This window comes from Lynx canadensis, chromosome C2 (assembly GCF_007474595.2).
Source record: "Lynx canadensis isolate LIC74 chromosome C2, mLynCan4.pri.v2, whole genome shotgun sequence".
Taxonomy (NCBI): Eukaryota; Metazoa; Chordata; class Mammalia; order Carnivora; family Felidae; genus Lynx; species Lynx canadensis.
This window is the reverse complement of record NC_044311.2, coordinates 155,467,433-155,491,290: the sequence shown is the minus strand read 5'-3', so window position 1 is coordinate 155,491,290 and position 23,858 is coordinate 155,467,433. Positions and strand designations below refer to the sequence as shown.

The 23,858-nt window shown below is 58.7% G+C and overlaps 1 protein-coding gene across 1 annotated transcript in view; it reads right to left on the bottom strand.

Moving 5' to 3' along the window:
- Positions 1-7,974: 7,974 nt before the first annotated feature.
- SLC37A1 (solute carrier family 37 member 1) overlaps positions 7,975-23,858 on the bottom strand; it is a 61,804-nt gene continuing 45,920 nt past the window's right edge. The window contains exons 16-20 of the mRNA XM_030328980.1: positions 22,290-22,363; positions 19,363-19,441; positions 13,211-13,308; positions 9,430-9,494; positions 7,975-8,931 (exon numbers count right to left, since the gene is read on the bottom strand). Of these exons, the coding sequence (XP_030184840.1) occupies positions 8,916-8,931; positions 9,430-9,494; positions 13,211-13,308; positions 19,363-19,441; positions 22,290-22,363 (332 nt within the window). The 3' untranslated portion in view covers positions 7,975-8,915. The remainder of the gene's footprint in view (positions 8,932-9,429; positions 9,495-13,210; positions 13,309-19,362; positions 19,442-22,289; positions 22,364-23,858) is intronic.

The following is a 23,858-nucleotide window of genomic DNA, read 5'->3' as shown; positions in this document are numbered from 1 at the left end:
ATAAATCTCCCTTGTGGAAGGTGCCCTCCCTGTCCCAGGAGGAAGGGACGCATCCTTGTCACCGGAAATGGGACATTTGGAGCCCGGAGGGCTGTGCGAACAACCCTGGTCACCACCCCAGCCCAAATTCTGTTAGACTTCCTTACTGCCTGAAGCCCCCAAAGTTAAGTTTTCTTTGTCCGCCAGTCCCTCCCGCGCAGATTGTCTCTTGGTCTAAGAGGTGTGAGAACTGTCCCCCTGGCTCATTCCGACTCGAGACTTGTTCTCCTCCTGTAATCTGTCTCACATCAGTTTCGCTCTGAGGGCCTCTGGAAGCCCTGAGACCGAGGGGTCCCCTGTCCTTCCCGGGAAGGGCGCCCCGTGCTCACCGTGGAGGCCAGGGGACAGGCAAGTGCAGCTTCTTATAAGCTGTCGTCTCACGCATTTCTGGGCCCCCCACGAGAAGCCCCCTACTGAGAAGCGTAAACAAGAGAATCAGAGAATCGCAAGGAGGCTGGGGTCAGAGGCGGCTGGCTGGCTGCAGGCTGGGCCCCCCCCCCCCCCCCGCCCGACGCTGCCCGGCTGCTGCGGGGTAACCTCTTCGACCCAGTCCCCCCCCGCCTTTTTTCAGCAGGAGGGTGACGAGGCCTCCCGAGTGCCCCGCTGAGCCCGGTCAGCTCCCGCCTGCCCATCTGCGTGCGGGCCTTCTCAGGATATTGCTTACGCTGGAAGTGCGACAGGCAAGCAAGCAGCCCAGCCCCCCCCGACCCCCCCCCCCCCCCGCCAGGGAGGCCCCGGGAGGGGTCTGCAGGTTCACCCCTCCCCCGCCCCCCAAGAGGACCCGGACGCCCCCTGCAGAGGAGCTGTCCTTCCCCAGGTCCATCCCTGCATCAGCTCCGGGGGCCCTCTCGTGGCGGCAGAGAATCTGGGCTGAATTACAAGAAAGGCAACAAACCTGGGTCGCAGCCTTTGGGGCAGGAGATTCCGGGTCCTGCGTGCCCACCAGCCCCAGGCAGAGGGCAGCCCCTGAGTCCTACCGTTACGGGCCCCGCCCTGGTCACGGCCACATCTGCACCCCCTCCAGGGAGCCTGTGCCAGGGGCCCATGGCCGCCGCCTCCTGTGTGCCCGGCCGGCCCCAGCCCTGCCCCCCCAGTCAGGGCTTCACCCACTGTCCGCTGCACCCTCTCTGAAGCCACTTGGCTGTCTCGGAGCTCAGGCCGCCCCCTCCTCGCCCCTCCCCATGCACCCCCTGCCCCTCCCCTGGCCCTGCTTGTCAAGAGAACCCCAATCCTGGGTACCTGCCGGCTGCCCTGTGTCTGTGAACCCTCTCCCGGGTGGTTTGCTCGTCACATCGCTGAGGTCTCTGCTCGGCTTTCCCTCCTCGAGGAAGGCCATCTGACAGCAGATAATGCTGTGCCCTCTGCCGTCCCCTCACCCCCGGCGACTTTCTGCCGGAGCCGGGCCTCCCCGAACTGTTGCGGCCCACCCGTTTGCCCCTTGGGGTCTGTCGCCCCTGCCAGAGTGCAGCCTTGTGGGTGCGTGGCTTGGGCTCACCCCGGTTGTCACTGTCTGCGGGCTCACTCAGTGCTTGGCGACAAAGCGTTTTGAATGAATGAATGAATGGCAGGTTTACAATCGTCCCCCAGGCTCCTGGGAGGAGCTCCTAGGACAAGGGACCCTGAAAATGCAGCTCGTAGAGCTGGCGATGTCCCAGGTCACTGAGGGTGTGGCAGGTGCCAGGCTCAGCCTGGCGGCTACAGCGTCGCCTCTCCAAACGCAGCCCTCCCGGGAAACAGTGGCCTGTGTAGCAGATTCCTTGACTTTCTAGTGTCGTCCCCTACTTTTAAAATTAGCTTTAGGGGCGCCTGGGTGGCTCGGTCGGTTGGGCGTCCGACTTGGGCTCAGGTCACGATCTCCCGGTTCGTGAGTTCGAGCCCCGCGTCGGGCTCTGGGCTGACGGCTCGGAGCCTGGAGCCTGCTTGGGATTCTGGGTCTCCCTCTCTCTCTGCCCCTCCCCCGCTCGTGCTCTGTCTCTCTCCAGAATAAATAAACATTAGAAAATTAAAAAACCATTAAAATTAGCTTTCCTACTACTTCTCCCGATTATAAGAATAAGACACGTCCACCACAAGACATGTAGACAACACAGGAAGGCCCACCTCCGGACTTAGAGTCAGCTCCTTGGAGATGTTCACACGCCTGCCAGGTGCCTCCCAGCAACGCCTGGATTAGCGTCTGGCCAAGTGGGCGTCGCAGCCCAGCCGCGCTGATACCGAGAAGCAGCCGTCACGAGTCTAGAAGGCGGTCTGCACGTCAGAAGGCAGACAACAGGCCCAGCTGTAGAAGGGATGTTGGGCCACAGACACAGAAGGACACTCAACCCCACTCGCTGACTTAAATGGAAACCACGATGGTCAGGATAATGCGGACGTTTAAGGGCAGGGAGGGCCCCCGGCCTATCTCTGGCGTGCTGGTAATCCTCTATTTCTTGCCCTGGATACTGGTTACGTGACTGCGCAATTGATAATTTCTGACCTGTACGTAGAGGCTGCCGGGGCTCCCAGGGCCGGGCTCCGGTCCTCAGAGCGGAAAAGATGCACTTGTCTGTGGGGTCAGACACGTCTGTGGAGTAAACACCGGCTCCCTGGCCCTGTAAACGGGCCGCCTGCCTCTCATCCGTCCACCGGAGCACAGGCTTGTCTGGTGCAGACGGCACGAACCCAGGCGGAGGCCCAGTCACAACTGTTTCGAGGCCAAAAGACAGGTTTGGGCCAGAGTCATCTATTCGTTTTAGGCCACTTGCTTTGTTTGACTCCCAGTAATAAGCCAACCTGTGTTTAATTCTGGTGGATGTGGCCATGGGGACAGACATGCACGGGGCGTCCCCAGCCCTGACGGTGAGCCCGCCGGGCGTTATCAGGACATCACCGGTGAATAAAATCCAGCGAGAAGCGGGGGGGAAAGGGCCGCTGTGTCGAGGCCTTGGCCTGGGAGGGGAAGGGAGCGTGGTATGTGTGTCCACGCACGGAGAGGCTGTGTGTGGGCGGTGCGGGTGCTTCGCAACCCGGTTCCTGCACACATCCCTGCGGTTCCCTGCAGTTCTAGCCCCCATTGGCGCGCCAAGCTCAGCACTGGCTCGCGTGTTTTCTCCTCCGCTGCCCCTTGAAAGGTGTCCCAGCCCCGCGTCTCCTGGCCTGTCGACCCCCAGAAAGAAGCAAGGTTTGCGGGTGTTTGTATGGGTGCAGAGAGGCTCTAAGGACCTCAGACTTCGCTTCTCTCTTCTAGACAGAGCAGCCTCCACCGGCGACATCCGGGGCTCCTACAGTGGCCCAGCAGCTCTCCCTGCAGGCAAGGTGCACACCGAGGGGACTGTGTGCCACGACTCAGACGGCATCCCCCTCCCCGGCCTCTGCGCCCCTGTGGGAGGCACACCGTCCTTCCCACCTGTGTGCCCCGCAGCCCCGATGGCAGCTTTGCCACCGGGGACGTGGGGACGTGGGAGAACAAAGCCACAACGAAGGCCGGCGGGTGTGGGAAGGGGAAACCAAAGCTGACCCCACTCGTGGCCTACGCAGAACTCAGGTGTGGTTCCTGGGACAGCGACGGCTCGGGGAGGGCTTTGGGGTCAGCAGACCGGGGACCACTGTCCACGGGGAGGCCTCTCAGAGGAGGCCGGAGGTCATAGAAACGTAGCACTGTGCGTCCACTTAAGACACGATAAATAGAGGAAGTGCTGTTTCCCAGACACTTGGCTCTAGAATTTTGGTGCTAAAAGGTGCCCTGGCTTAAATACAAAGGGCTTGGGGGCAGAGGGGATGGGGTGGGATTACTTGACGGGCACAGGGGTGATGAAAAACTTTGAAACTAGACTGGTGTGGCTGCACGGCATTGTGTGCGCACCACATGGCACGGGCGTGCACGCTTGAAGATGCTTAAGTGCGTGTTGTGTGAATTTCACCTCGGTCTGAAACGTACAAACAAAGTGCGTGGGGCCGGAGCACACGCGCCCCTTCTGGTGGACTCCGAGACGTCCTGGGGTGGGGGCGCCACAGCCCAAGACCCCGAAACTCTCCAGGCCGTGGGCACGTTCAATGTCTCTGTGCCTCTACTCAATGCACATCTACCCACGGTGCCTTTAGAAGCGGATCGGGCACGAAATCCAACAGGTAACAGACTGTCGGACTCAGGCCTCAGGTTGGGACTTCACGAGGGGGCCGGGCCATCTGGGGCATCTTCAAGTCAAGGTGCTGCCCGGCCCTGCCCCACCGCCTGGGACTGTGCCCGCTGGCCCTCGCCCCTGCCCACCTGCTCAGCTTCCGGGTGAGACCCCCCTCTGCCCCTGCTTGGGCTCCAAGGACAACTCATGCGGCTCCCAGCCGTGAGTTTTGCAGGTGACGCTGCTGTCACGGGATTGTGCCAGCTGGGACTGTGACTCACCAGTTTCATTCAGTCGGGCTTCACATCTGTCTCGTCTGCCAGCTCTGCTGTTTGGTTCGGGGCCCGATGGAGCCCGGCTTCCCGGTCTGGAGCGCGTCCATGGATGAAGGTTTCCGCTGCACTCTGACCTCTGCCCTCGCAAGGACATGGTGGAGCGTGTCTGTGTTAGTTAGCGTCTCTCTGCAGTGGCTGGAAAGGCCGGGCCCGGGGACGGCAGAATGGGGCCAGCAGCCCTGAACCCGCACATCCTAGGTGCACGTCAGAAAGTATGAGCCTTTGGTGGCAATGACGTCACACTGACTGGCGAAAGGGTAGCGGAGGAGGATTGAGTGGCCCGGCTTGTGGAAGGCTCGCAAGGACAAACTCAGAGCCTCGAAATTAACCTTCAGTGGGAGGAGCACTTGGAACCCACCGCACATTACCTCAACAGGCTGCACGGTTTCAGGGAGGCACCACCAGGGGAAGGGACACCCAGTGGACACACCCCGCCTTCCCAACACCGCCACCGATCGTCAGAGACAAGGCCAGGACCAGCCCGTCCCCCCACCCGCCGCCAGTCCCCGTGCTGAGTCTGGGGGGAGCGTCCGCAGGGTGACGTCACGGGCCTGTGACCCTGAAGCCGCACGGGCCCTGTGCTCAGAAGGGCCCACGCTTGGGGGTTCATGCCTCATGGTCGCCGTGTTCACGTGCTGAATAATGTTATCTCTGCACTGACGTTTCTAACGGAGGTCGCAGGTGCTGGGAGGCCCCACGATCTCACCTCCTACCGGCCTCCTCCCGCCTCCCAGACAGAGGAAAGGAAGACATTTTCTTTAAAAAAAATTTTTTTTTAACCTTTATTTATTTTTGAGAGACACACAAGTGAGGGAGGAGCAGAGAGAGAGGGAGACATAGAATCTGAAGCAGGCTCCAGGCTCAGAGCTATCAGCACAGAGCGTGTTCGAGCGGGGCTCAAACTCGTGAACTGCAAGATCATGACCTGGGCTCAAAGTGGGACGCTTAGCCGACAGAGCCACCCAGGCGCCCCAGGAAGACACTTTCCATTTCAGTACCTTGAACGGCACTTTTTTCCTGTGTTTTGAACAAAGGGCCCGCGTTGGCCGCCAGATCGGCAGCCTGCACATCGCAGCCCCCCAACCAGGCCCTGCAGGGTTGGGGGGGGCACCGGGCGTCAGGCTGCTACGGCTCCTTGGGGACACCCCACGGGACACATTGTGAGCAATTCACAGCAGTCCCTGCGTACTGTGTCCCCAGCCTCCGCACCACCGGCCCCCAGCGCGTGGCCGCCCCGGTGCCTCCCTGCACGTCTCTCCTGAGGAAGTTCGTGGTACGCAGACCAGAGCGAGCATCACCAGCTCCTACGACAATTTGGCACCATGTCTGTTGAATCTAACAGGCATCAGGACTTGGGTTTTCCCAGTGCATTTTTTTTCTAGTGATTTTTAAAAATTTTTTGATGTTTTATTTATTCTTGAGAGAGAGAGAGAGACAGAATATGAGCAGGGGAGGGGCAGAGAGAGGAGACACAGAATCCGAAGCCGGCTCCAGGCTCCGAGCCTTCAGCACAGAGCCCGACGCGGGACTCGGACCCACAAAGCGCGGGATCGTGACCTGAGCTGAAGTCGAACGCTCAACCGACTGAGCCACCCAGGCGCCCCATCTAGTGATTTGTTTTTATCGGGTGTCACAGCTGGGGAGGTGGTTGAGGGTGCACTTCCAGGCACGACACTCCGGACGGGCTCTGCTCCTGCTCTCACGTCTCTCTCGCTGCCCGTCCCAGCTTGCTTGGCAGTTATCCTGCTGGGCATCCCCCCCCCCCCCCCGCGCCCTGCACCCCGCCCTGGATTTGAACAGGAACATCTTAGTGACGCACAGGTTCTTGGAAGGCAGAGTCACATCTCCGTACAAAGGCGAGCATGCGCGCGTCGTGACCAGCTGTTGGCGGAAGGACATCTTCTCAGCCGATTGCTCAGGTGGAAATGAAGATTTATTGTTATATTGAAATCGTATACCTTTTTCTTTTTTTTTTTCAAAATTTTTTTAACGTTTATTTATTTTTGAGACAGAGACAGAGCATGAATGGGGGAGGGTCAGAGAGAGGGAGACACAGAATCTGAAACAGGCTCCAGGCTCTGAGCAGTCAGCACAGAGCCTGACGTGGGGCTTGAACTCACGGACCGTGAGATCATGACCTGAGCCGAAGTCGGACGCTTAACCGACTCAGCCACCCAGGCACCCCCTTTATTCTTTAATAGGGGCAGTGAGACCTTCCACTCCTGGGCCCAGAATGTTTCCGCTATGTGCGCTCCTTGCTTTCCAATGTCGATTCCGCATTTCAGCAGGCCTCCTCAGGGGGGCCCTGCAGGCTCGGAGCACAGAGCGGCCGTCCTCTGTGGCTTGTGGGAGACTGTCTTGACTTCAGTCCCAGACTCGGGAAAAATAACGGCCCAAAAGCTTCCTGCCGCTGAACCACAGGCGATGGTGGCTGCTCTTTGGGGTGGGGGCAGAAGCAAAGAGGGTCAGAGGGTCTGCTGAAGGCCTCACCCGGGCATTTGACAGGTTCAAGCCTCGGGGAGCAGGGGGCCCCAGAACGTCACGGTGAAGGATTCTCTGTGCGTTAGTCACTACTGGCCCTGCCCGCCTCGGACACAGGCCGTGGGGCGAGCAAGAGGCTGTCCGGGCATAGCGAGCACAGGCCTCGGGGCCCCTGCCGCCCGGGACAGGGAAGGAAGGCAGAAAGGAGTGACCCCAGCCGCAAAGAGGAAACACAAGACGGAAGGAACCGGAGGGAAAGAGAACCCCGTGGGCGGAGCAAACCGTGTGTAAGGCACCGTGCAATCCACTCGGTGCTTGGGCAAGTTTTATTCTAGCAGGAGGGAACTTCTACACGTGTAATAAACAGCTTTCGTTATTCAGCGAAGCAAGCCTGTCTGGTGAGGACAACCGCCCGCAGGAGACCCCTCGTCTCTCTGGCCCTTCTCCGCAGAGCCCGCAGCAGAAGCCTCCGCCGGGGCCATTCCCGGCCGCGGCCCTTGGCACCGTGGCACGAGGGAGGCCACCACACGGCCCCCGTCACGCAGACGGAGAAGGCGCCTGTCGCCTGTTGTTGGGGAGAAACTCACAGCCGGGCACCGAGCTCCGCGCCGAGCACCGGCAGTTTCAGGGGCGGCCCTGCTCCTCCCCGGGTGGCATTCGCATAATTCATTCGCCAACTGCCCAGACTCAGCCCCTCCCCCAGCAGGGCGGCCCTGGCTTTGCCACCAACAGCCTCTCCTTCCAGCTGCAGAGCTAGGACTGTGTCCAACCCCGAGAAAACCAAGAACGCACAGTGTTTGGAAGTTTTTGTTTTTGTTTTTAAACATGAGGGAAACGTGAGCAGACGTCATCAACGTTCTGCTTGAGCTATTTTTTAAACATTTTCGCTCGGGGCGCCCCTTGATTTCGGCTCAGATCAGGGGATCTCCTGCTTTGTGAGAACGAGCCTGTGCTGGGCTCTGCGCCGACAGCGAGGAGACTGCTTTGGGCTCTTTCTCTCAAAATAAGTAAATAAATCAAAATAAGCTTTAAAAAACCATTTTATTTCAAAGAGCAGACAAGTATTCTGCTAGGCAACAACTGGGAAGACAAATGGCCAAAAACAATCAGAGTTCGTCTTAATAAATAACAAAATGCCATTTATTTTCTTGGATTTCTAGAACACACAGCACATCTTAAATAAATAACCCCACACTGGTGCCGCGGGGCTGGAGACAGTTCCAGGCGCCTGGCGTGTCGCAGGTGACTCACTGCACCAGGCCCGCCCACCCCGGCCACGTCCTCCCCGAGCCCCGCAGGCACCAGCAGCAGCGGCCACCGTGGCGCTCAGATGGCAGACGCATCCAGGTGTTCGGGCCTGGTGTTCCCAGGGCCCTCGACGGGCAGGCCGATGGCCTCGCGGCTGCTCACTCGTCGACAATTCTCCAGGCCGGTGAGGAGCCGGGGGCGGTGGCGGGAAGTCTTGTGGGAGACCTGAGGGCCCCGAGGTCCGTCCTGGTTTCTGACCCGGCATCGGGTTTCTTCCGTCCTCCCAGAGTCTGGGCTCCGTGCTGGCTGCGTTCTCGCACCCGCTGTGGCATCGGGTCCCCGACACGGCCCGTTCAGGTGACATCAAGGTCCCTGCCAGCGCGACACACGCCCGTTCTAAAGTCCTAGGCTGGAGCGCCTGAGACTCAGGCCGACCTGAGTGCCACCCGCCGGGGACCCGCCCGCCCAGCCACGTGTCCCCCCGCTCCGCCGTGCTGAGGGCACTTCCCACGCGCCTCCTGTCCGCGGTGCTGAGCCCCACGGCTCGCCTAAAACGGCAGCTGGACTTCTCAAGGCGGCTTTTGTGTCTTTTCCAGGTGTGTGTGCAAAAGGCAAGGGTCAATCATTCTTTCCAACACAGGATCCTTTATTTGAACTTTCCCTTGACAGACCGTTGGTGAAGGACGGGTCCGCCTCCCTCCAGGGGACTCGGCGGTCAGTGTTCCTTGAACCTGGAAGAGGAGGACAAAGGAGCAGCTGGTGACACGGCCAGAAATGGCACAGGAAGGATGCACAGCCCCCCCCCCCCCCCCCCCCGCCGAGAGCCTCTGGAGCCACCTGGGGGGTGCAGCCCCGCCCCACCCGCAGCCCTGGGGACGAGGAGGGACAGAGATGGGGCGGGCGGGGGGTGGGGCAGGCTGGCTGCGGGGGCTCCTATTCTTGTCTCTAAGCCGCCGGCTCAAAGACAACACAGAAGGCAATTTCCCTGATGTTTTCCCTCAGCTTCTGAGGAGAGATTAATTGCCACCATCAGCCGCCCCGAGGCATTTATTAGGAAAGGACAAATCAGCATGAACGAGACGAGCCGTGGGATGATAAGACAGTGGGTGGGTTTTCTTTTCCTTCCATTTTAGGAGAGGCCAGGTGTGGAAGGCAGGCAGGCAGGCCCGTACTAGAGCTGCTCTCTGACCTCTGACCGGTGGCAGGGGGCAAGGGGAGGGGGCACTTACAGAACCTGGTCCCCGGCCGCTGACCCCGGGCAGCTCAGCTCCTTGTGAATGAGACGAATCAGGAACTGCAACCGGAACAAAGACCAAAGACAGAAGCCGTTACTGCGGGCAGGGACCCTGCATCAGTGCTCTCGGAAGCTCACTTGGGGGCGGCTGTGTGGGCCCCACATCACACGCTGGGGTGCCCCGGGCCCCAGGGCAGGGCTGTGGGCCTGTGAGCCGCACGGAGGCCGTGCTCCTGGAGGTAAGGACAGGTTTCAGCCTAAAACGTCCGGGATCAAGTAACGTTGCAAATGAAACGAGTCCAATCATAAAATACCCAAATTAGGGAAAGAACGTAGACCAGGTGACCCACGATCGCGGTGACTCTGGGTGGGGGCCCTGGAGAGCCGCACGGGGGACTCTGAAGGCCAGGTGAGCATCTCATGGGCCCCGGCACCCAGAGGCGGACCAGGCTCACTTTTGGAGCAGCCGCATTTTCTTAGGAAACTCTTGGGAGAGCGCGCCCGCAGCCTCCGCAGCCGCCGTGGGAGTAAACCAGGGACAGAGTTCTGCCCCGTACGCGCCCGCAGGGCTGGGTCCGTTTACGGAGACAGACCGGTGACCTGGTGCCACACCAGCTAACTGGTTCTGCCTGTGTGGCTGCGGACCCGGTCTTTCCGCAAGCTGAACCCAGCCCCACAGGAGGGCCCCTTCCAAGGCCCAGGAGGGACCAGTGGGCCGAGAGAGGGCCGGCGTGGCCTCAGGTCAGAGCTCCAGGAAGCAGGGGAGCCTTCAGCGCTCGTGGTTCAAGCAGGAGCTCCGAAGAGAAGTGGCCGGTGAGGAGAACGGGGGTGACTCCTTCTGAGAAAGCGCAGTCCGGCTGCCGTGCCCGACCCTCGATCGGTGCGCATACGATCACAGTACCGTAAAGCAGGGAAAGTGTCAGGGGCCAAGCGTGGGGCTGGCGGTGAGGGGGACGTTCCTGTGGAGCAAGCGGACCCTGGCAACGTGAGCCTCCAGCAGCCCAGCATGGGCCTGCTCGCCTGGAGCTGGGCACCTGGTCGACACACGTCCCGCCGAATGTGCCGTGTTGAGCGTTCGCGGGAAGACCCGCCATCATCCAAAGCAGATCCCGGACACGAAGGGAAAAGGGAAGGAAATGACGAGTGTTTAAGGTGGCATGAAACACTGCCGACAGTAGTAACGAACCTGAAGGACAAAGGTCACACTCTTGCCGGGGGTGGGGGGGGGGGGTGGGGAGGGGGAGGACCTGGGCAGCTCAGTCGGTGAAGCATCCGACTTCGGCTCAGGTCATGATCTCGCAGTTCCTGAGTTCGAGCCCCGCGTCGGGCTCTGTGCTGACAGCTCAGAGCCTGGAGCCTGCTTTGGATTCTGTGTCTCCCTCTCTCCCTGCCCCTCCCCTGCCCGTGCTCTGTTTCTCTTTCTCTCTCTCTCAAAAGTAAAGATTAAAAAACAATTTTTTTTTTAAAAAGGTCACACTGTCACATGTGACGGAGAGCCGTGTCTGCGGGCAAGCCCAGGGAGGCCCGCCCGCTCTAAGTGCCTGCCCAGACGCCTGGAGCCCCCTGGCCCAGGTCGGCGGGGGTCAGCCCATGGGTGTGACAGCATGGCCACCGGGCTCTGCATACGTGCCCCTGAGAGTCCGGCAGGCCCCAGGTCTGACCCCACAGGGTGACCTGACCTGCTGGGTGCTGGGGTTCCAGCCTCAGACTTGGGGGGTGGGACAGGCCTCTTGACCCGCGGAGAGAAGACGTCTGTCTGGTGTTTAGGCCGCCTGTGGACTCCTCCCGCTCTCCCGTTTGGGTCTCACCTGGCCTGGCCGGTCCAGCTTGCTTCCGGTCACCACTTGCCTGTCTACTACTTTCACATCCTGTTCTCTGTCCTTTCTGAATTCCGACGTGCCACACGTGGCCCGCAACCCCAGCGCTGCCCGGTGACGGCGGGCCGCTCACGGTCACGTTTGCACGCGTGCGCTCGCCCCTCTTGTCGGCTGCGCAGCCCCGCCTTCTGTGCCCTGAAGCTGTCGGCTGTTCCGTCTTCGACTGTGCTCGGCCCCCGTCTCTAGATTCCTCCCCGGGGCTCCGTTCTGTGCTTCATCCCTGGCGGCGGCCACGGCTTCCGCGTGCTGGGCTGTACCCGGGGACGTCCTTGTCTCTGTGCTCCACGGGCTCCCCTTCTTTGCTAGTGAACCCACGTCCTTCTCGGACGTCTTCGGTACTGCTACGTCTATCTGATAACCATGTTATCTGCAATTTTGGGGGGTCTGACTCTGCCGTTTGTCGCGTCTGTCACCTCGGTCACGGTGGACCGTTTCTCTCTGCCGGGCATTAGTGGGGATCCAGGCAGCGGGTTGAGGTTTGCCCCTTGCAAATGGTTTTAGGGTTGCTTCTGCCCAAGAACCAGGCGTATCACGGTTCCAGACCAATTTTACTCAATTTTTGGGCACACGTTATGTGTATTTACCTAAGTTCAAAAATCTAAGCTTACCATAGGCAGGTCCGTGGCTAAAAATCCTCAGGGACGACTAGCCCCCTCCAATCTGGTGAACAGGCTGAGGTGGACACAGATCCTTGTCTCTTGGACCCACGTGCTCGCTGGAGACCAGCCCACTGAGGGTCCTGGCCTCCTGCCCCACTCGTGCGGGCCTGAAGCCCCACCTCTGCTCCCCAGGGGGGGCAGAACCAGCCGCCCCCCGATTCCCGCTGCTCTAGCCCGGGTACTTGTCTATGCCGCTTCGACATTCTGGGTCCCGTCCCAAGGATACCCTTCCTTTCCATGGGGTTGGCTGTGCGTTTAAAAGGACGCATAACGTGTGTTCCCCCGCATTGCTGAGGGACAGTCTTCAGTCTCTAACCAGCCATGATGATGGAAGTCTCGAGGCCACTTAGTTGAAATGATCTGGGACTTAACTAAAGCCCTCGGGCATTTACAAAAACAAATGCTTTGAGGAAGAGCCTCTTAAAAACCTAACAGGCTCCCGAGTTGAAAGCTGGCGCTGGATCCTCTATGACATGGGGGGCTGTGTAACAGCCCTGGAATGAAAATACAGAACTCTCAGAGCTGATGTTTCCAAATCCTCGACTCACCCTTACAGGGATCAACCTCGGGGGGTTTTCTGGGGAAGCGAGAGGAGGCACGTGGCTTCAGGTCGGGGACCCCCGTGCGCAGGGCGGCTGCAGGTTGAGCGCACGCGAGCCACTCGGGTGAGCACGGCCCGCTTCTGACGGGGGCCCGGGCCTCTCTGTCCTGCAGGGGCCGCAGATGGAAGCTGGGGGCCGGCACCCACAGCCTCCGCTCCTTCTTTCCCACCCCTTTGGGCCCCGAGAGTCAGGCCGCTTTCCCCGGGGCTGCAGGGCGCAGGAGGAGCACTGGGGCAACGGAGGTCACCACGTAGGACATGGGTTTCGGCCTGCCGTCTCCTCCAAGTCCCCTCGATGATCCTGTCTTGGGGTGCCATTATTACGCCTGTTTAACCAACGCGGGAGCTGCAGAACAGAGAGGCCAAGTCACCTGCCCCAGGTGCACACACTCTCGGCAGAGGACGGGGCTGGGATCCCACGCAGGGAGCCCCTGCTCTCTGCCTCCCCACCATCCTGCCTAAAGCTGCAGAGTGGCAGGCCGGCTTCTGCTCTGACATTTGTTCAGACCGGAAAGAGGAAGGCCTCGGATCACGAGCACTCAGGAAAGCTAGGGTCTGTCACGGGCCAGGCCTTCCCGAGGACCGCACTTCCATCGGAAAGAGCGTCACCGTGTTGGGACGACAGCCACAGAGACTTACCAGTAAGGCACAGGCGTCTGCAACCATCAACATGTAGAACACGTTGTTCCATCCAGACGGGGAGAGGAGCCCAGCCAGCAGGGGGCCCAGCGCGGCTCCTGGAGGGGGGCAAGCGCACACAGGAGCCTGGTGAGGAAAATGCTGGAAGGCGACTATCCGACACACCCAGGCCCAGCGAGCACACAGCACGGTGCTCGACGCCTCCCTCACAGTTAAAGAAAAACACGCTGAACAGCACAATCTCATCCCCACCTCCCAGACTGGTGGGGGGAAAAGGCTCGCTCATGCTCAGTCCTGGTGAGGACGCGACGGGCATGGCCTGTTTCTGGAAGCAAATCTAAAAGTACGTATTGACCTTAACACGCTCATTCTTTGGATCCAACAATCCCAGTTGAAGACTTTATTAATGAAATCTGAATCTAATGCACGATCTCAGATACGCTTTGGTTAGGAGATGTGTCATTGGGGAAATATGAGTAAGGTTTGTAGGTGCTAAGACCGTGTCAGTGTTAACTTCCTCAGTTGATGATGGGGCACTGTGGTTACGTCACGGGATCCTTTGCCTTCAGGGAATGCACACTGAATACACAGTTACTGGTAGAGGGGCAGCCTTCCGCAATTTGCTCCTAAGTGGTTTGGGGAAAAGTATGCACATATATAAAGTATGGACGTATATGTACATTTCACTTCCACTGAGCAGGTGCCCACCCTCCCCGACAGTGATGGAAGTGCTGGCCGCAGGCCCACACCCCGGCGGGCACTGGGGAGTCTCTGCCTCCAGATTCTAGTTGGATCCCATGACCACGAAGACCAGTGGTTGATGCATCATTCCGTGTGGAAAGGGCTTCTAGCAAGTGCTTGGTGGCTCATCCTTAAATACAAATATACGATGGGCCAGCCCAGCTCACCTGTGTCTGAGGACAGCTCCAAGGTGAGAGCAAACAAGTCGGAAGGAGGGGAACCGGGAGGAAAGAAAAAAATTGGGGAGGAGAAAATTCCCAGGAAATTGTAATACCTTCAGATAAGTGACAGAAAATCGAGTTGAGCCACACGGCATTCTCACAAAACCAGCATCAACACTTCACGATTCAGTCTAATAAACGCTGCATCCAAGAAGTGAGAACTAACGAATGTTAACATGATGACAACCAAAACGAAGACTGGAAAGGAAAGTCAAGAACATCTCTGAGAAAGCAGAGAAAAGAGAAAACGACAGGAAGAAAGGAAAAAAAGAAAAAATGCAAGCATCAGCCCACAAGTGTTAAGAAATATCTGACGAATCAGTTTTCCGGGACTTAAAGACAGACAGCGGTAAGGGAAATGCGTGAGGAAGGGCACGTGTCTCCAGGCAGGTGAGTCCCCGGGTGCCCGGGGCACAGGGGACAAAGAAAGGCACCAGAGATAAAGAAGCGTGCCCAGAGGTTTTGGGGGGAAGCGGGCTGGGCCGGGGGGGACAACAGACTTCTCAACAGAGACCATGGAAGCTACAAGACACTGGAATCCCGAAGAAGGAGTTTTAGCCTGGGATTCGTATCCACAGGCGGCAGCAGAATCCAGACTGCACGGACTCCCAGCCCTCAGGCTCCGCTGCCCGTGGGCTACTGCTCAGGAAGCCACTGGAGGTCTCCACTAAAGAGGAGCAGACACGGAAGCTGGAAGACGGGTCCAACGCGGGAACGTGGCGGAAGCGGCTGCAGGACAAGGCGTGGGAGCGCTGTGGCCGGTGGCCCCTCTCGGCTGACGGGGGGAAGCCAGGGAGCAAGCATAACCACAAAAAGCTCACTTCTTGGCTCACTTCTAGAGTGAGTGCTGCGACCCGAGGAGCGGTGTCGACTGAGGAGGCTGGGGAGGGGGTGAGAGCCGAGCCCCGGCCTTCTTCGCAGGAGGACAGCAGTGTCGGGCCGAGGGACGGAGAAGCGTGTAGGCTCGTACGCAGCTCAGACCACAGGGCAGAGCCGACGAGGCTGCATCTACGAGGAGGGAGCTGGCGGGGGCACAGGGACCCGCGTCCCACGTCATAATCGGCCCGTGAGGCTACCTGGCCTCGACAGTTGCATCAAGTGTTACTCTGATAAAATAAAACTTAGCAGGCGGAAACTCGGGGCGCTGTGCAGTCGCTGTGCGTGAAACACAGAGGAACGACAAGGGCTCGCGCCCCACGGGGAGGCGGCTCTAAGCCCTGGGAATGCACCAGGCACATAAACCGTGTCACCGGAACCACGGGGCCGCGGTGAGCTGTGAGAAGACATCGGCCTAGTTACTATTCGCTGGGCTTTGCCCCCGTCCAAACCAGTATTTACGGCTCGGCGTGGACGCATCAGGGTGAGCGCTCTGTGAACGGGGTTTTTTGCTGAACTGTGTGCGTTTCCACTCAAGCCTTTCTTTCTTCTGTCTAGCGGGCGGCACTTGGGGGGAGAGAGAAGGGCGGGGACGCGGCTTGCTCCGCCATGGCCACTTCCGGGGTCCGCGGGCCGGGAGCGAACAGCACTGCAGGTGCCGTGGGGGTTGAGGCACGAGGGCCCCGTGGCCGGTGCACCCCGCCCGTTAGTGGCGAGGTCGAGCCGGTCTGCTTGCCCTCGGCCGTCCTTTGTGGGGGAGAATGCGCTTAGAGCTGTGCCCTGGTGTCTCTCCTGGGGGCTCCCCGATGCACACATTCTACTCTCGGCACTTCTGCTCCCTCTTGTTTTGGGAAGAAAACCAAGAAAGATGTGTTTTTCACCCAGTTCACGTTTCCGTCCTTGTAAACTGCCATCCTCTGCTACAGAAGAGCTGTTGACCCTTCTGGCAGAGCTGCAAGTTAGCCCCAAGACACGGCTTCACGGTGGCAGCCGGACGGACTCGTGGACCGTCCTCTGGGGACAGAAGGCACAGAAGGTGGTTCCAAGTCACACGGCTCATGTGACTGAGCTCAGCCCAGAAGCGTCCCGACTTCTGGCCGAGCATGTCCTCCAGGCCCTGGGAAGTCTCTCGCGGGCCACGGGAGTGGGGACAGCGGGGGACCTGCTCCACGTGGGCAGACCGTGCTGCCCTGCAGACGACCGCCCTGGGCACAGCGCCCCCCTCTTTCCTGGACGCGTCCCCGCGTTCCCCGAAGGGGAACTGTCTCGGTTTAAACACCACAGGGGTGACCACGGACACTGCCCAGCAAATTCAAAGTCACCCCATGATCCAAATACGGGGCAGGTATGACTTTGGGGAGCAACAGAGGCTCAAGCGCGGCCCCCTCACAACGGCCACGTTGCCCCGTGCATCTTAGAACTAGCAGAACCTGCTGCGGGAAGCGAGCTGCCGGGGGCCCTGGGAAGGCGGCCGGAGCAGGGACCGGGGCTCCTGTGACCCAGGGGCGGGCGGCCCTGTCCTGCCGAACCGTGCAGGCCTCTCCGACCCGGCCCCTCCCCTGTGAAGTCAGCACCCCCAACAGGAGGCGGCCTGGCCCCGTGTGGGATTCTGGGTGTGGGAGCCGCCAGGCAATTCATTTTCCACCCGTTCGCTGAGTGACTACTGTGCTCCAGGCACCGTCTCTGTGCTGAGAGTACGGCAGAGTGTGAAGCGGACTCCTGTCCTCGGGCAGCTTCCATTGAGGCGGAGGGTGAGGGGACGGCATGAGGCAGGCAGGTGGAAGGTGCTGCGGAGAAGACGCCAGGGTAGAGGGGCCCTGACTGCAGGTGACAAGGGTCCTCCTTCCAGAGTGCGGGTGACAAGCGTCCGCGTTCCACACAGGCCGAGACGTCTCACTGAAAGGGTGGTGTGATTCCTGAGCAAAGACTCCCAGGGCACAGGGCACAGACATGAGGTTCCCCGAGGGGAGCTCCTCCAGCACGGGGCACAGCTCGTGCAAAGGCCCCACACGGGGACACGCTGGTGTCCGAGAGCAGCCGCGGGGAGGCCGTATGGCTGCGGAGAGGGGTGGGGAGGACTTCAGATTCTGCATTAGTGAGACAGCAGTGGGCGCCCAGGACAGGACGGCGGCTGTTTCTATGCAGCTAGCACGCATGCCCGCGGGCACCACCAGGAGGGAAACCTCCCACAGCCACACACAGGGGCGGCCCCGGGGGCAGGAGCAACTGTGCTTCTACTGAGCTGCCTTTGTCTGGCAAGAGCTCGGCTTTACTGCCACGAGACCGTCCCAGATGCCCAGCTGCCCCTCCCCGCCCGGCTTGCCCTCTCTCTCTCAGTCCCCCTGCTTCGGGTGCCTGGGGCGGCAGGTGACAGCAGGATGCGACCCAGGATCCTCCAGGGTGGCCGCGGGCGTCGCCAGCCAAGCTCCTGAGCGTCAGCTTCCCGCATCCAGCGAGGGACCAGCGTAAGAGGGCAGCGCCTGGAGCAGGGCAGGCCCGTTCAGGAGGCTGCAGGGTCCCTGGCAGGGAGCCATCACAGAGCGCATGCTCCCTGCACGAAGGCGGAGAGAGGTCAAGAACACTGCCGTCAGCCTTCTGACTTGTGGGTAAGAACCGGCTTCATGGTTCGCACCTGCCCGTCTCTGAGCGCAGGACCCACGCGTCTTGCAGCCCCTCTGTCCTCCAGAGCGTGCTATGGAATGCTCTTCCAGAACTGTAACGAGGCTGCCAACACCTCGATCTCTTATGCCTGGGCACCTACTAGTTTTCCTGCCACGTGCATTTAATTCAGGTTCTGTCCGTCTCCAAATGGCAGCGGTAAAGTCAGGAGGCCAGTGGCCCAGAGGCCGCGGTGTGCCAACGGCTGGCCTGGGTGAAAAGCTGAGTACGCGTTCGTTCACACGGAGGGAAACCACTTCCAGCCAGTCACGTGCCCGTGTTTCCTCTGGAGCCGTCCGACCAGGGCGGACAGACGGTGCCCGCACCCCCCTTCCCCTGGGTCCGCATGTGCTTTTGACCTGCTCGTATTTGAAAAAGGCTGGCCGATCCTTTATTATTTGTCCTAACTCATTGATAAACATATACCATTTGCCTGTTTCTGAACGGGGACTGAACCTTCGGAATATTGAAATTGATCTGAACATCATATTTTGGAATTACTTTCTTCTACCTGCAATTTTAAAAATCTGGTTGTGGAAATTTTGTAACATAATGCACCTCAGATGTTATGGTCGTGTCACAGTAATCGGCGCTCTGACATGCGTGCCCTTGACCCTAGACTGAGCGCGGGGATGCTCTCCTTACTCTCCTACCCATGACCTGCACCTTAGACCGTTCCTACAGCCTATGGGCTTGTGAGGTGGGCATTTTAGAAAAGATCAGTTTTTCACGGTAACTCTAATGGTAACTGTTAGAGCCTCTTTTCTCATTAAATGATCCAAACTTTTCAACAGCAATGATCTGAACTCTGTGGTAAAAAAATTAATCAAATTGCCCTTAGTTGGTTTTTGCAATAAATTGTTAACATAAATTCACACCTTTGCTGAAATACTAACTGAACTTTAAGTGATTATAAATACCATATTTTTCCATTAGTAAAAATTATTAGTGATTTTTATTTATTTTTACGTATTTATTTTTAAAAATTTTTTAACGTTTATTTTTGAGAGCGAGAGAGAGAGAGCAAGGGAGGGGCAGAGAGAAAGAGAGGGAGACACAGAATCCGAAGCAGGCTCCAGGCTCTAAGCTGTCAGGACAGAGCCTGATGTGGGGCTCGAACTCACGAGCTGTGAGATCATGACCTGAATCAAAGTTGTTTGCTTAACTGACTGAGCCAGCCAGGCGCCCCAATAATTTTTTATTTTAAAAGTTAATATTTTTAGATTTTAAGTACAGAGTATACTCAATTTTAAGTAAGTACCACCTTTACGACAGGAGAGACATTCTCCATTTTGTCAAGACTTTGTGTAGGTCTTACGTATTTGGATGAAATTTTGGATTAAGTTCTCTTTGTGAAATTAACTGAGATTATCAAGAAAAAAAGATAATTTTATCAGCATCATTACACCACCTAACTAAAAATAATCTTTGAAGGATTCTTGAAAAATAATCTTTCATTTAGAATAAGCATTATAACAATACTGTAAAGAGTGTTTCATGCAGTAAAAAAAACCAACAAAAAAACCCCAAAAAAGGCCAGCAAATACTAGTATTATCCAGACCCTTGGAGTTCTTGGCATCTGTTAACTAGGATGTGACAATGTGGTTTCCCCTATGACCACAATTAACTTCTTAGCCCTAAAGATAACCACTCACCTACAGACCCGGTCCCGTCAATGATGGCGGTCACGGTGGCGAGGGCATGGGAGTTTCCTTTGAGACTTTTGTGCGTGCCCTAGACGAGAGGGAAAAACAGATGTGAGGCCCATCTCAGCCGCATCAGTGAGAAACCAGTCTGCCCCTCCTTACGACAATTTACCCAATTTTCAAAGCAATTCAAAATGTGGGGCGTTTTCCATCAGAAAAATCTAAAATCTAGTCCGATCCAAACTTACTTTGGAAAAATACACAAAGTTTAAGGGTTTTCAGCAGTAAGACACCATCAGAGATATCTGTCCAAACACATTCTGGTTGAGAGAACTCTTAGAATTCTTCAATCAGCAACTATTTTACTCAGCACACCACACCCGCCAACGTGGGAAAGAAGGACACAGACTTGTCCCTACCCCGGAGGGGGGCCAGTATCAACGCCCACGTCCATGTTCCCGCGAGGGGCCTTCTGTGACACATGCCGGTGGCTCTGCAGTACCTAAAACCCAACCCGGGTAATGGCAAATGCCAGGGAGGATGGGGAAGAGGGCAGGACCCAAGAAACCAGTGTGACGGTCACCAAGTCCTAAATGACAAACGGAAAGGAGCTTTGGTTTTCAAAAAGCAATACAGGGGCGCCTGGGTGGCGCAGTCGGTTAAGCGTCCGACTTCAGCCAGGTCACGATCTCGCGGTCCGTGAGTTCGAGCCCCGCGTCGGGCTCTGGGCTGACGGCTCGGAGCCTGGAGCCTGTTTCCGATTCTGTGTCTCCCTCTCTCTCTGCCCCTCCCCCGTTCATGCTCTGTCTCTCTGTCCCAAAAAGAAGTAAAAAAACGTTGAAAAAAAAATAAAAAAAAAATGCATTCAAAAAGCAATACATACAAGGCTGGGGGGAGGGGGGAGCACAAACCGAGGCCAGTAAAAGAAAAGTAACTGATTGGGGAAAAAAGTGCCTGGAAACCTAAGATGACACAAACCAAAGCCTGTAAAAACAGATGCTTGTGAGCGTGTACACAGCAATATATAAATAAAGCACACACACAAAGCGATAATCACCCATAACCCATGTTTTCTGGAGTCTGGAGTCCCTGCTCTGTCCTTCCTCTGATCCCACAGAGCAGATGACTGTTACTGGTCTGCTGTGGCCCCTCCCAGCATCTTCTGTGCCCCACGCAGGCAGGAGCACAAAGGGGGGCCTGATGTTGGAGGGCCTGCCGCCTGGTGGGACTCCCCAGAGCCCTTCCTCTGCCTCTCTCTGCTGACCCGATGGGGCCTCTGGTTGTCCCAGGAGCGGAAGGGCCTGAGGGGCCGAGGACAGCGCTCTGAGCCGATGGGCAGGGTGAGTGTCAGGCAGACACGGGAGAGGAGGGGAAGGGGGCGGGCATGGGATCCGCCTGGGCATGGGGTCCGTGCCCTCGGGGGGCCTGCCATGGCCTCCAAGCAGGAGAAGGAGCGAGTGGCTGGTGAGCTCCGGGTCTGACTCTGCGAGGACTGGACAGAAATGCAGAAGAGAAGCAGGGTCACCGGAGACAGGAAAGTTCCAGGGGCCTCAGGGGCCCGTGGGGGAGGGTTCACCGGGCCAGACGCCCAGAAGGCCGGCCATCCTGCCCACGAGTCTACAGGCCACTTCTGGGTTGCTGCTTATGGTTTTGCTTGAGAAAAGTCTTGGGTGCACGTTAGTTTTGCCAAGACGGCACACGGGCTGCGTGCCCTGTGCCCGCTTTCCCTGGGTCACCGCCTTATATGGCTTGCTGTCGCTGCCACAGTCAGGAGGCCAACACTGATGCGTTATGTTTACCTAACCCAAGGACTTTCATCTAACGTCTCCTTTGACCTCGTTCTGTGTGGGACACCACATGACTCTCAGGCGTCACGCCTCCCCTTCCTGGGTTCTGACCCAGACAGCAGAGCAAAGTGCCCTCTGCTGGTGTGTGCGGGACGTTTCCCTCCTGAGGACCCTGGGAGCGGGTTTGGGGAGGGTGGTCTCAGAGGTGAAGTGACATCCTCAAAGCACGTGTCCAGGGTGCAGGCCGTCACGCGCCCTGTCACTGTTGGCACTGACCTTGGTCCCCTGGCGGGGCCGTCTGTCAGGCCCCTCCCCGTAGCTATGACCTCACTGTGCACAGCCCGCACCTAAGGACAGAGAGGGCGTTCCCCTCTCGGAGGACAGGGTATCCACAGAAACTCTTGTCTGCGGGGGATTTGTCTCTTCTCTCCCGTTTATTTAAGAAACAACTTTTTAAAGAGGATCTTGTATCTTGGTGCGGGTGTCGGTGCCCGCTACGGACAGTGTGGAATGTCCCTCGTGTCAGGCGCATGAGGGTGACCCGCCCCCACTGGGTCTCTACGGGCATGATCAGGAGTCCGAGGTCACCTTGTCAGCAGCCCCCTCCCTCCAGGAAGGACAGGTGAGTTTTTCCTGTGGACCCTAAGGCCCAGGTGGCTCCCCCCTGTCCACGGCACTGGCATTTCTCGCCGCGTGCGTGAACGCGGGCTTGCTTCCTCTCTGGAACAGGTCCTCTGGGGCTCAGGTCCCCGTCCGGATTGGCTCTGCGGAGACTAGCGGAGGGCCAGGCACAGGGGGCCGGGTGAAAGGAGGGGCCGACCCCAGTGCACCTCAGATCTGGGCCCCGGGGGCGGGCCCAGGGGTGCAAGGTCACCAGTCCCCGGGGTTAAGCAAGGGCGGCACAGAGGATCGAGCCCGCCGGACTGCTGCCTTCTGGCCTCGGGCCTCAGACGGGCCTCTTAAACTCGCTCGACACCCTCGTTGATGGAACGGGGGCGGCACCTCCCCGTATCTGCTTCAGGAGGCTCTCGGAAGCGTAGGTGTCAGCCTCGGGCAAAAAGCCCCGTCTCTAAAGACACCGTTTTACTAACAGAGGCCGTCTCTGGCCGGCGCCCGCCCCCGCCCTGCGCCGAGACCACGGCCACTCACCAGGTCGGCGGACACGGCGGTCGTGATCAGGGCGTACGGCCCGCTGACCAGGGCCCCGCTGAGCAGCAGCATGGCTGTGGGAACCAGAAACCAGAGGGAGGGACTCGGCAGCGGAACGGTGCCCTCTGGGCGAGCCCCCAGGTCTCGGCAGCCCCCGGGCGAGCGCCCCGGAGTCACGCGCGGGTCCGGCCTGAGCGCGATGTGGGCAGGTGCTGGGGAGGAGGCCCGCGCGCCTGGGGCGCGGTGACTGCCGACCGCTGGGGCCAGCGTGGTGAGCTTCTTCCTTTAAACCTGCCCCAGGTACGCCCGGAAGTCCCAATCACAGGACCTGCTGCTCTGTCTCCTCGACCCTCAACTGGCGGCGGCTGTTGAGAGCCTGGAGGGACCAGAAGCCCGGCGTCCCGAGTACGGATGTGCCGGGGGTGCGCGAATGCTCCCTGCGGTCAGTGCCGGCTGGCCCTAACCCCAGCCTTGGCCTGCTTTGCAGTGGGAGGGTGTCTGTCTGTCTGTCTCTCTCTGTGCCCGCAGCTGTGGACGGCTGCCCCCGAGGGACACCCGGACACCCAGAGCCACCAAGCTCCCACGGGCAGGGTAACGTGCTTACTTCTAAAAGGCACGCTTTCTAAACCGTCCTCCAGGCTCACTTTTCCAAATTAGCCACTGGTTACCACTGCTCTGTGCAGAAGCTTCTGGACCAGTGGGTCACGGGAAACCCACAGCTCCTCGTGTCAGCAATCTGACTTCTGGATGACTTCTAACGGGATCACACACAGCCTGCCTCCCTCCTGATCACCACTGCTGGCTGCTTAAGACAGAAAAGATATTTACCAGGGCACCTGGGTGGCTCAGCCGGTTAAGCATCTGACTCTTGATTTCGGCTCAGGGCGTGATCTCACGGTTTTCGAGACTGAGCCCTGAGTCAGGTTCTGTGCTGACAGTGCAGAGCCCGCGTGGGATCCTCTCCCTCTCTCTCTGCCCCTCCCCTGCTTGTGCACACACACGCTCTCTCTCAAAATAAATATAAAAACTTAAAAAAAAAAAAAAAAAAAAGGGGCACCTGGGTGGCTTAGTTGGTGAAACACCTGGTTCTGCTCAGGTCATGATCTCACAGTTCATGAGTTCGAGCCCCTCATCCGGCCCTGTGCTGACAGTGCAGAGCCTGCTTGGGATTCTCTCCCCCTTCTCTCTCTCCCCCTTCTCTCTCTGTCCCTGCTCTCTCTCTCTCTTCTGAAAATAAATAAACATTTAAAAAAATCCTTCCCAAGTGTCAGAGCCATATCTGATGGTACTGCTTGCAGGAAGTAAAGAATCGTCCTCCGGCTTCCTGCACCCGCTCTCAGAAAGGCAGCTGGCGGAGGGCAGCTGGGAGTCTGGCCCCTGCCGGGCTCTGGCCTGTCCTCACCTGCTGGGGTGCAGGTCTCGGGGTGGAGCCCTGCCTCTGCCTTCCGGGGGGACACGTGGCTTCTCAGAGTGCCTCCTCGCGGCCCTGGAGCGGGTGGCCCGTGCTCTCCCACGCTTGTTCTCAAGCCTGCGGACGGCAGGCCTCACTCCTGGGGCAGGAGCCCCCCC